At 36.3% G+C, this 13,416-nt stretch overlaps 1 protein-coding gene across 1 annotated transcript; it reads left to right on the forward strand.

The window, feature by feature from the left end:
- The first annotated feature begins 1,902 nt into the window (after positions 1 to 1,902).
- On the forward strand, positions 1,903 to 13,182 carry ORG4 (OBP3-responsive protein 4 (ORG4)). The gene is made up of 4 exons (XM_008788421.6): positions 1,903 to 2,133; positions 5,466 to 5,618; positions 12,209 to 12,384; positions 12,674 to 13,182. Exons 1-4 carry the CDS (start codon positions 1,987 to 1,989, stop codon positions 12,768 to 12,770), a joined length of 573 nt encoding a protein of 190 aa, XP_008786643.1. The 5' UTR covers positions 1,903 to 1,986; the 3' UTR covers positions 12,771 to 13,182.
- Positions 13,183 to 13,416: the final 234 nt, after the last annotated feature.

Raw genomic sequence — 13,416 nt, forward strand, 5'->3', positions numbered from 1 at the left:
CAGAGCATGCATCCGCCACCCCGCTAATCTGCGTCTGATACCAAGCTCACACGGCAGACAATCCCCACTCCGCAGCCGCCGGTCGGACAATGGGATACCCAAATATGTCATCGTGCCCACCTGCTCACCGACCCCCAGAATCTCCACTATCGAATGCTTCATAGCCAGTCTGGTCTTTGGGCTGAAGATGATGGCTGACTTGGTCAAATTGACCCTCTGACCTGACGCTGCACAGTAGACCTGGAGAATCTGACCTATAACCCGGGCTGACTGACGCGTCGACCTGGCAAGAAGCAGACGTCCTTTTTCACCCTTGGTTGTAGCCATGCAATTAGTTGCATTATGTTGTTGAAGATGCTGCTTGACATGGGTGATAGCATGAGATATGGGTAGAAGCTTGATGACAATGGGCTTGCCTATTGATAAGTAACCTTGTGTTATGGTCCAAATCCTTGGAATTTCAACAATCATGTCTAGTCATCTGGAGCAAGTATCTTGTCCAGGGGTGGGAGATGAGCTGGTTGAGAACAGTTCTTTAACATCATTTTCCACAACATGGAACCTGCCATATCTGGCAACATTTTATTGATATCTTTTGCTAGCATAAAGGGGTTAGATGGATTTAAACAAGGCCCAAATCCGAACTCAATAATCGAAGTCGGCTTTCTCTTATCTAGTTCGAAATGAGTATAGATCTATAATCGAAGTTCATTCACTCTATAAAAAACTTTTTGACATTTTTTTTTATTAGCATGTTTCTTTGAAGCATTTGTTGTTTGATGTATAACCTTCTAATTGTGGAGTTGTTGATGTAAGTACAGTACTTATATTTACAATGTCCTTGCTTTTGTCGTAAAATGACAATGAGTGAAACCATTGCTAAGAGCCTTTAATACAAGTTATACCAAATTTTAGTTTTTAGTTTATTTGCCACAAGTTTGATGGTCTACATCTAAATCAAATGATGATTTTAATGCAAATTGACATGTTATGAGTTGCAACTATGTACATTACACACACACACACACACATATATGTATACATGTATCAGATATATGTAAATATATATTGCATATTCATATGCTTTATATATGTGAAATATCTAATTTTAGTATCTAAACTCAATTATTATTATGATCTCGTTGGATTATCCATTATCAAACGTCCGTTGATGTTCTAAATTATCCAATTATCAAATATTAGCTGCTATTCAAAACAACAAAATGCAGTGGTTAGTATGTATGGATTGGTCTTTGTCATCCATTGGGCTAGACCAGCCATGTTCGCCACTCCAATCACGTCGACACCATTTCGTCATTTTTTAATCTTGATATCTAGTCCATTTATAGCTAAATTAACTTGTACTTGACATGCTTGGTGCACATATTTAATAATAATAAAAAAGCATCTAATAACTTAAGTGAGAGGATAGGATTCTATTTTTTTATTACAGCGGTATCTCATGCTAGTTGAATATGAGTGCATCCAATAAAGTGAGAAAAAAATATATGATAGAGTAGAAAAATGAGCAAACTAATAATTTTTTTAGAGAATTCTTTTCAAATGATGCGCAATATAAAAGGTGACCTAGTCCACCACCAGGATTGTATATTCGGTGCTATATTTCAAGAAATTGGCCCAATTAAAAATCAGGTTTTGCAAACAATTAGATTTGGAGGTGCCTCAGGTTAAACGAAAGAAGAAAAAAAAAATCATAACTTATTTAAATAGAGTTGAAGACTAGAATCCATCCTCGTTTATTGTAAAACTCGCAGTTTGTCTTCGAATTTTCTAGTTGCATTGTGACTCTAGGAAGTTCCGGCTAAACCCGAAGAGCCGGCCAAGGTCCGACCGCACAACAGTTAGTTTGGTTTAGGATTCGGATAAATCAACAAGCGCTCCGTTCTGTTTTTGGTTTTTTTCCCTCTCCTCGTCCTGAGGGCCTCTCGGCCGGCTCCTCTCTTTTCTGCTCTCAATCGCTCTCCGATGGCGTCGAGCTCGAATTCCGGTGGTGAAGCGGCCAACGAGCCCGCCTCCCTCGACGAGCTCTACAACATTAACCTCGTCCCTTCTGAGCTCTACCTCAAGTTCCGCAAGGAGATCCAGGGTTTTCGCGTCGGCCTCAATCTAGAGGTATCCCTCTATCTGTCGGTCGGTGTCGCAATCAATTCATTCTATTCTGTTCTATTCTGTTCTTCGTCTGAATTAGTATTTATCCTGACTTGATTTTATTTTTTTTTGGAATTTGTTCTCTTTGTTTTCAATTTTAAAATTAGGTGATGTTTCGCCTCGCTTTCTTGCTGCTGCCAAAATCATTTTTTTCCTGGTTTTATTGTTTTCCCAATTTGAAAATGTTATGAGATCTATCGGAGAGAAGACTTTATTAGAGTATGGTGAACTAGTGCTATCGAACAAGAGAGCTGCTTGTGAGGAGATTGTGTGCGGCTGGAAATTCATCTTGATAAAACTCGAAAATCTAAATAAATAATTAATTGATAATATCTTTTAATTTTTTATAAAAAAATATTCTTACGCTTATGGAAGGTTTAAATATCTCAATTGCAAGTGCTGTTTGCGAACTGCTTAAGTCTGGCACAGGGTTAAATGGGCTTGATCAATCTCAATTCAATTATAGGCCTAGTTTTCTAGAGCTCGGCTCATTTTCACCTCTAAATTGAACCTTTATTTGCTAGAAAAATCAACCAATGTAGTATTTTCTAATCGCTTATATGGCTTTATGACCAGATACACATAATAACATGTAATGCTTTGGCATGAGGCATTAGGGGTGTGGACAGCTCGGGTGTTGATCACAATCATAAAATACCACCACTCTATAGTACGTTACTCCCTTCATGGCTCGAAGCTCCCAAATGGAGCTACCTTGGATGAGACATCTTATGACCCTGCTTACACTCAAGGTCAACTAGTTTTCAACCAACTGTGGTAAATGGCGACGGATGATAAATTGACCAATGTTTCATTGATCTGTGTATATATACATATATATCGACATGTGGCAAGATTAAGTTCAGCCACTTGTCATGTGATATGAGAGGCCATCTAAGAAGTACGATTAACTACCGTAAGGAGTTACTCTTGCATGGAACCGCCACAACCACATAGGAGAAAGTTAACAATAAACGAGACCACCCAAGAGAAGGTAATTGATATTGTAATAAACTATCTAAAGGTAATTAGTTCTTAAAATAACTACTTTTCTGCATCCTATGAAGTGGGAAAAGATTTCATTTAGACTCTCTATAAATCTCTGCAAATATTATAACGGTGGGGCTCTCTTAGACTTGTATCCTAGAACTAGGATCTTCCATAGAGCGAAGGCCCAATCTATCCTAGACTCGAGTTTATTTTGGTGTGATAAATCATTTGGTGTATCAAGGATGTCTAAGCATGAATGTCGGTTCATGTCCTTTCTTTTTGATCTGATTCCTCTGTTTGATGCACTCTATTTTTTCTTTTCACTTGATCACTCAGAAAATTTTGAAATCCTATATTAGAGGCATAAAAAAGAACCCACACATTACTTTTGAACTCTCTAATCGGCCTAAGGCACAATCAGCAGTGAGGAAAATTAAAATGTGTGGACATTTCTTTTGTTTCATTGTTAGTTCATTGTGCCAATACGATCACAGTTGAAAGTGCAAGTAGGTGTTTAGATGTTGATCGAGCTGAGTATGACCTGTTGATAGGAAAAAGGAGGATATATGAGTTTTGTGATTGGATTTAGCCACTAAACTAATTAGAGATGTTAAATAAGAATGATGGATCATGGCTAACCTACATAATGCTACTTTGTTTCCAATGCAAGGTTTGAGAATGGTTATGTTACAAATGATCAGTTACTTGAAGATGGCCAAATTGATGGTGGCTACCAACGTATGCCCTCTACCAAACTCGGGGGACACAGTTATTCAAAAGTATATGTTCAATTCACCAAAAGTATATGATCTATTAGGATGAAATCCTTTTTTAGTGTTTTTAATTAAAAATGGATTGTTAAGTCCTATATTGTGGCTGCCCTCTGCTACCTGTACTTTAATTAATGATCATAATGTAATTTTTCAAGAGAACTTGCTAGTTCCATGCACAGTAACTAAAATATCCAACATCTATTAATTAATAAAGATTTTAGGATTTGTAAGCACATTATCATGGCTAAGTTGTTAATCTTTATGATTACAATGTTTTGTTCCCTATTTATGCAAGTCTTTATATTTCATATTTATGCCACATTTTCAATATAATTGTATATTCTAGATAATAAGGTCTTGTAATCGATGACCATATATATGTTATGCTAAGCCAAAAAGGGTGCAAATAATATTTTACTCCCTCTTTCTCCTTGTAATGTTTCCTCTTTGAGCAGTAGAGCAACAAGTGGCCACCCTTTAGGTATCAAATGCTGTATAGGGTGCTGTTAAGAAAAATTAAAGAAATGAACTTTGGCATGGCATGTCATAATATAATGAAGGAGAAAATTCCATGAGAAAATACAAGTCTTCTTCTACGGCGTTTCAAAGACTAGAGATAGCTAGTTTGTGGATGTACTAGAACTTCTTTAATGGGATACTCTAAAAAGATTTAAGAAGATACACTATGAGAAGTTGAAGCTCGTTTTGTGGGCAATGAAGATTATCGTGCAAGGGTTCTTTTTCATCATGGTACTGCAGGACGTACCAAGCTTATACAAGAATCTTGGCATTTCAATAATGGAGATTCAAGTAGGATACCATGGTTGAATGAGAATATATTGCTTACATGTATGACTCCAATGGACATACTTAACTGTTATACAATTTTGCACCATCATTATCACGTGCCAAGTCCATGATGTTGTACTAATGGAATTTTACTTTATTGCAATAATAATGCAGACCAGATATCTAATAATATTCGACGATTAATGTATCTATCTTGTCGCTCTTATTATTTTTTGCTGGACATTCTAGTATATTTAAGAATTTAGAAGTATGAAAGTACCATTCCTTAGACCCCAAAAACTTCTAACCTCCTTCCTGAACCAATACCTTCTGTCATCATAAAGGTAGTCACATTCAGTAAGCCTCTGAAAAAAGGAAATAGTAATGGTCATATTCCTTCTCTTTTTCTGATTGTTTTCTTGCAATGTATCAAGTGGTTATTGTAATTTCTTGAAGATCGTTGATAGATTTAGTAAACCTTAATTGGTTTAATGAAGAAAAACATTTCAAGTCTGAGGTTATTTTTCGGTCAGTTAAAGGAAAGCTGTCAGTTTACTTATTTCTAGCTGATAACTTACCAAATAGTTACCGGGAAACCATTTTCCCAAAAAGCGAACATTTTTTTTTCCATGTTTCCGATGTTACTGTTTCAGTTTTAATGACACTATTAAATTCTGATATGATTTTAAATGGTTCATCATTAGTCCCCATATTATTGATTTTGCCTTCTTTTTCTTGTTCCAGTTCTTTAATTTTCAGGGCAACGAATACCAAGCAAAGATGGTTCTAAAGCCACTGACTGCTGCTCGAAAGTGGAAGTTTCTATACGAGCCCCTCCATGGGGATATACGGTTGCTATCCACGAAGATCCCTATTACCAAATATTTGAATCTCCAGGTTCAATGCGTCCATCCTTCTTGATGCCTCACTAACTCCAGAACATAATAATGCATGAATACTTAAACACAAATATAGTTTTTCATGGATACCATTTTCACAAAATCATACCGCATATAGGTTTCAGCAATTGTATGATTTTTGCATGGAAATAACTCCATTGTATCTTCTGCATGCCAACTGAACATTTTCTAATCATTGCTTGGATTTGTCATGCTGTGGTCATACATCACTTTTCTATCATGTATCCTTTGTGTATATTGACAGCCAATGAACAGCTACAAACAAAACCATTTATGTAAACTGTTTGTGCAGCCCTAATGCCTATTCATATATTTTTTATGCCTATTCTAATATTTTCTTGGTGTTTACGCATGCTTATAACAAAGGAATTGGCATGTAATTTTCCTGACCACTCTAAGGGGTTGATCCTATCATCACTATTCTTAGGTGCAATTTAGTTTCAGGGAGAACACACAAGCATCACTTTCTCAAAAATTAGGATGAAAAAACGGCTAAAAACAATGTATAGAAGTAAAAGAACAAAGAAGGTGTTGTCAAAGATCACATATTAGGAAATGTACAAAGTATCTGGTTAGTTGATGAGAAATTTACAAATGGAATTGGCAATGTAGAGAAAGATGGTTTTTTTAAAATCACAGTAATGTTTATAGATTCTTAGAACTGGAAGCATCAAAAAGTAGGTGTAGGATTAAGACTAAAATCAAGTAGCGCACACTCGAGCACTTATTATATAATGTCTTTGTTGGCACTAAATTCTGATCGTAGTCGAATTGTCAATTCAGACGATATAAAATAATTCTTTTGCTAGAGAAGGCTTGAGGCAATAGATGAGTTTTGCTATATCTTTAATTTTTCATGCTTCAAAAGATGGATCTGGCTCCTATTATCTTTCCTTTCTGTACAAATTCTTTCCAAAGTCAGTAGGAACCTGGAAGGTGGTTTTGTCATTGCATAAACTTAAACTATATAAAGGATGAGGCCTTTTACATTACACAGCCACTACCCTTTTAGGATTCATGGTGTGCCGCTCTTATGCCTAAAATAGCCTTTGTTAGAAATAGAAATCAATTCATGAAGAGTGGTTGAGAGCTGGTTTTATTGCTTCTCAAACTACTAGTCAGTTATAATGCGTTAAGCTGACCTGTGTGCATGGTTTAAGCCTTTAAGGCTTGTTGGATAAGGTCCAGTGAAGGCATTAGGCACACGGTCTAGTTAATTATTGCAAAGAAAGGGAATATTAGTCAAAGTGAATTTGGTGAGATAGCATGGGCACCAAAGACCTACAAAATGGAAGAATGCAATGGCCTCTAAAACATTTTATTTTAATGTTGTTATACTGGAAATAAAGTTTTAAATATTGCAGGGTTTCCCATCGTCCCGAGTGTTGAGATAGGATGAGCTGGGAAATGGACTAGGATAGTACATGACATCCAACGTCCTGAGTATCAACACACAAGGCATTCCACTCTGTGGAAAAACTGGGATGGCCCTATCCCACGATTTTAAAACTCTGGTAGGAAATTATCATATATTATTAGGTCTTATTTAAGAATATTATTTATATCTAGACCAATGTCATCAAATCATCTAGGTGCTCCTAGGCATTGACACATTTAAAGACCTTGGTAGAACGCCTAGCCAGCTAGGTAAATGCCTAAGTAACAAAATTTCTGAAAATTGATAATATTGTATATTTTCATACATCGAGTCATGTGTAGTTTATAACAAGCACATCAAAGAACATCATATCGATAAATAGTAAGGTTGTTAACTGCTTAAGGTACGCAATAATGAAATCCTTGATTTAACTACCTTATTTTTACTTAATAATTTTTCTATTAAGGGATTTAAAGTATTTAAAGTTTTTAAAATCACAACATTTTCAAGTATCAGTTAGTTTTTAAGTGAGTGTCTCATAAATGGACAATTTCTTTCTCTCTTGAAGTAAATGCTTTTTTACTTGCAAAAAAAATAGCTAACTATTAAGTTCCTTCAATATATCTTCAATAAATAAATAATGAGGCATGCACCCTAGAAAAGGAGGGTCCTAGGTTGGTAGGCATCCTGCCTAAGAACTGGCATCCTTGGGGCGTCCACCTCACTTGAAGGCTTGGAAATTCTAAGGGACCTAGGAGGTTGGGTTGTCCAAGTGTCTGGTCAAGACTAATTAGATGCTTTGGCAGCTGCTTGTGATGACTTGGTCAAGAGAGATCTAGGAAAGTTTTGAAGGAAACCTATAAGTAGCAATGACTAGTTGTATGGGTTTCATAGATCTCAAAATGTTCAGGAGCAAGAAATAGTTTGTGCAATCGAAGTCTATATATGTTAAATAAGATCATTTCTGTGAGGGCCTGCTCAGGCATCTGTTTAGTCCTATGTTGAGTGTTCATTGCAGAGGTCTGGATACTTAAAGTAGGGGCAAGGATCTTAATTATTCTTTAACCTCTTTTGGCTAGCCTTTTTGGTGAAGCCCTATGTGGTTATAAAAGGTATTAGAGTGACCAATGCATCGCCCACTTCAGGTGTGCATTGGAGACTGCAACACAGGCCTTTTTGGGTTTGACCACTAGCCAGTCATGGTGTTCGCGATTGGATCTGTTTGGCTTACAAAAGGGATGTGTGTGATTACTGACATAGCCACATGTTTATTCCCACTTCAGGTGTGCATTGGAGAGGCCTTGGTAGCAAGGCCAACGATCCCAATGGACAACCTTCACGCATGGCGTTTTGGTGAGGTCCTAGGTCGTTGCTCTTTTGCCCTCAAGATGCATGGTTTTGAAAACTGGACTCCACAATATAAGCTGCAAATATTTTCTCAACCACATTCAGGCTATAAAAGACAGCCTTGGATAACTCCCTAGTCTTTTATTTAGAATATGCAAAATAGCCAAAGAGTTGCAAGAAACAGTTACTTGAATATATCATGTTGTCAAATATTTCCTAGTAATTTAAACGTAACATCTTAAGCTGATGTAGAACTACGCTTTTAAAATGGTTCTCTCTTAAAGCTATGACCTAATTGCCTCAAGGCGATGCCAAAGTTCTGCTCAGTAGGTGTTGATCTGAAGTTTAAGAATTGATAGAATGTCATGGTCTTAGTCCCTTCCAAATAATATGAATCATTTCCAAGTAGGAGGCGACTTAATGATTACAAATAAAATAATAAAAAATAAAGAAAGAAAAGATATTGCTGAAAAAAAGGACTGAACTGAAAGACTTTTACTTTTGATTCTTATCTTTCTCAGTCTCTGTGGACGAATAGGGGAAGTAAAAGCATAGCTATTTTTCCCTAAAAATTCTTCCAATACAAATTTAAACTACTTATTTCAAGGAAAAAATTTGCTACAGTAGCAAATAGCAAATAACGAGTTAGCCTTTAGGTGGTCTTTTAGGCCTAAAATTTGCCGTGCTATAATTCAAGGCCTGGATGTGGGCTCAAAATGCTGAAATTTTCACTGGGCTTCGTATGAAAACCCAAAGGTGGCACAAACATGTAACCACATGTTCTCTTTTCCTTATCTTAATGATCCCACATGCAAATATTGCAAGCTTTCCTGACTTCTGCTTTTATGTATTATTTGTTTCTCAAAAGCTACTCTTCCACCTAGATTTCATAACTTTATGGCCAAAAAAATTGACCTTGAAATAAGGTGTTTCCTTTAACTAGAATTACTGATGCACTGAGTACCTTCTATTAGAGTTTGGACTTGAAGATTACTTGATTCAAAACATGCATGTAAGTATGATATGCTTTAATAGCTTGTATAGCTCCATACTGTACCTGTTGAAGGAGCATGATAGCACCTGGTTGATAAAATGTTGATCAGTGAAGAAGCAAAGTGGACTCCTCATCTTGCTGATCACCCTTTTGCCTTTTCTAACTAGTTAAGTGCATAACATTGATATAGTTGCTGGACTTATAGAAGCATTTGATAGACATATATTGGGAGGCAACATTAATAGGGCACTCCTAGTTAAAAACCAAATCACATGGTTGTCTTTGACACAAAATTTTGGTGCAGAAAAAACTTCCCTGCACCTCCAATATTCATCATGCTGCTTTTGAACACCACCCCCACCCCCCCCCCCCCCCCCCACCCCCACCACCAAAAGGAAAAAAAAAAGAAATTGTCTGAACAGGGATTTCCAGCTGGTTGTCTTTTGTATCAATTGCTTTCTTCTAGAGCTTAGATTCTTCACTATTACCCATTGTTGGCCAAACCGCGCAGTTTAAGGCATACCTAACTGAACCGTCAGGAACTGAAGCATCCATCCCCATATTCTTCACAAGGTGACTCGTTATGTTTGCATCCATAACAGTCTAGCTCTTGGTGTAGTCAACTATGTCTTCTATTTGGTGGGTACAATATAAAGACTGAGATGTAATTGTTATCAGAAAAACATACTTTATAAAGGTTTGGACTTGTAATATATGTGAGGATGAGGGTTGACTAGAAATACTGAATTTGCTGAAACCAAGTTATGTCCTTGCTGAAACTCTTTATAACCATTTTCCTGATTGCTGGACTGGTTTCAGCCAGGTTTCAACTGTAATTTTCAATTTTTTTCACCTCGGACCATAGGCTACCTAAAATTAGTGCTGAAACCAAAAATTAATACCTTGAGATGAATGCTGTCGGCTATAATTTTGAATATGATGCATGAATTGTTGTTAACTCAAGTATTCAGAAATAACGCTTAATTCATGGCCATTGTGAGAATGGATGCTCATCCATATGCAGAACGCTAAGGAGGTTTAGAATTAAGATTCCTTGGCTCAATTGGTCGAAAAATAGGCTTTTCACAGTTTTATGCCATCTGTTGAAGGCTCTGAGTTCTACATGGACAAGATAGATATTGGGGGAGCGATGTGGTGTTTCAATGGCAGTATTGTCTCCAGTTTGGTATGCATGGATAAAATAATTGCTGTGATTGTAATTAGATGGTAAGGATAATACAGTTTAGATAGATTTGGATTATATTGTTTCCAAAGGTGTTTATGTTTATTATGCAGCAATTGGTTGATGAAATTAAGAATATATCTGTGGATTTACTTATTAAACCAAGTAGTTGCTGGCATTGCATGATCTTCGACACATAACCCTTCCTGTCAATTAAGATCTGGATTTATCATAGCTGAGAAAACGAAACTGCAATTTCTTCACTTTGGTGATTGGTCAATAAGCATAGCTGCAACAATGAGTATACCTTCAGTGTACCATACTGAAGTACAAAGACACCTTTTCATGCTATCAACCGATAGCCGGAAGAACATGGTAGAAAGTATTACTTGGACCTAGAATGAACATGCTTGTTTCCTGTTTTCTGTCTTTGTAGTTATAATATTTACTAGAATTGTGATATTTTTTCTTGATTAAGAACTCTTTAACCATAAGTGTGATTTTTTCCTTGAACGAGAACTTTTTTTTATTGTCATCTAAATCTATAAATATATAATATATTGCTGCCCATGGTTCACACATACTGAATATAGCCATTTGGTTGATATAAAACTTCTTTTGCACCTCAGTCTACAACTTCAAAGCAGGCCAAACTATGGTGTTGAACTCATCCAGGAATGTGTTCTCGCTCCCTCTCTCACTTATTTGTCATGCTTTTTTAAACCGTGCCAACCTAAAATTTGCCATTCCCATTGCTGCATGTCATTTCCGACCCTGCTCGGTATCTGTCCTTTTCTTTTCCTTCTGAAGTGAAAATTTTCCTGCTAACGTTCTGTCACAGCTCATGTCTTCTAAGATCGAAGACTTTCCTACCTTCTTAGAATCAAATTATTAGAGCACCCAATGAGTGTTTCTTGTAATAGGACCTAACATCTGCTGTTCATAAAACTGTCTACAACTCTTGTAAGTTAATGTATGTTAGGGTAAATCATTGTAATATATATTTTAGTTGCAGTAGGTCAAGTGTGGTGTAAAAGGAAACTCAGAGAAGCAAGAGAGAGGCATCCACTTTTAATTCCATTTGATCATATGAGAGCTTTAGAATAACGAGAAGGTGCCTGTATCAGGAGTACTATATGCAGATCAAGTATAAGGCTCAGCTCCTTGATTTGTATAACGAAAGCATTGGGATGAATAATAATCCATCAGGAACAGAACAACAATAAATTAAAACATATTACCGATGACCTTGGGGAGTTACCTACAGGGAGGAACAAATGTACATAAAATAATTTATGCTTAGCTACCTAGAAGAGGCCTTAGAAGTTGGAAGAGCCTTTGAAGATTGTTCATGTAATAGAGAAGCTTTTGCTAGCGTAAGAAACATTAACACCCTGGTTTGTTAGAGAACCATTGGGTAAGCTATCACAAAGTTACTCAGCAGATGTCTAACATGCTTCCTTGAGAAATATTGGTTCACATCTTCTTCACCATGATCTTTTTTTTTTCTGAATAATACATCCTTTGTAACATCATCGATTACATATATTTGTATCATTAGAATTCCAGTTGTTGTAGTCTTGAAAATAATTTGATAGGTGCCATATTCATTGATGAAAAAGTGTTATTGCTGCATTATAGTACTTAGTTTTATTGACAACGCAGGTTGGCATAGGCCACAATTTCCATTTAAATGCAACTGGATGGAAATGGAAGCTTTCTACGTGCTTGGGTGGAGATGGTGTTTCCCAGATTAGAAACAAAACAACTGTTGGTTTGTTCCCAGGGTTTGATCTGAGGGTTGGTTGGAAAGCTGAATACATCCTTCCTGAGATTCAAGGGTGAGTTTGTGTTATTTAAGTTAAAACAAAACTACTATCGTGTCATTATGTGTTTTGAAAAGACAGTATGCTGCACACTTTGCTGCTTGCATATCAAACTCAAAACGTTTTCCATATAATATTTCTTTTGGTACATATTTTCATACTAATACAAAAACTCTTTAATTGTCGTGAAGAAAGGCACTAAATTTATGTCAGCATAGTGTAAGTAATTCTTAACTAAGAAGTTCATGGAACACTGAAGTTAGATCTCATAGTTTCTATTTAAGAATGAATTGGTTTTTGGCAGGGCTGTGGGCACTGGAGAACCTATTTTCAATATGAACTATGGACGTTTGCAAGCATCGATAGATAGGGTGGAGGCTATTTTAACTCATGCAACCTGATTCTGGATGATGTGATGCGACCAAGTCTTTCTGCTAGATATATGAAAGAAAACCACTAGATGGGAGTTGCAGCTTTCAAAACAGTCTACCTTGATCAAGATTGGTTGATTTTTCAGATATGAGAGGCAGTGACAATTGCTGATTGAAGAATGCAATCGAAAGCATACCAAACAAGGTCTCCATACAAATAGTCGCGATGTTGCATCATGATCGAGTTGTCAAGTTAAATTATGATTATGATCTTCGGTTAGTGTACAGTATCCAGTATTTGCATGTAAAGAATTTTTAAAAGAAGGTTTTTGCTTAATTGTTTCTAATAGTTTTTGAAAATCATTTTTTTCTTGTGTTTTTCCTGATCTTTTGACTTTTATAATTTAATTTAAATAAAATAGATAGATAGTTTCCTAGCAAATGAAAGTTATCACCAGGAGTACTCAAGAACATTGATGGAATTATGATTAATTGAGATCTCTTTAAAAAAAAAACTTGTTTTTAGCCAACTGATCAAGATAGCATGTACCATTCATTAATTTAAAATTAATTGAGGTCTGCGTCTTTAAACTTGTTTTCGACAGCTCCTCCCGAACCCGAGCATCCAATTGAAAGCAGCGTGTAAACTGGTGCAGTGTGCTGCTGTTCGCCATTG

This window comes from Phoenix dactylifera, chromosome 5 (genome assembly GCF_051530095.1).
Source record: "Phoenix dactylifera cultivar Ajwa chromosome 5, Ajwa_hap1_PhDact_Kaust_v1.1, whole genome shotgun sequence".
Taxonomy (NCBI): Eukaryota; Viridiplantae; Streptophyta; class Magnoliopsida; order Arecales; family Arecaceae; genus Phoenix; species Phoenix dactylifera.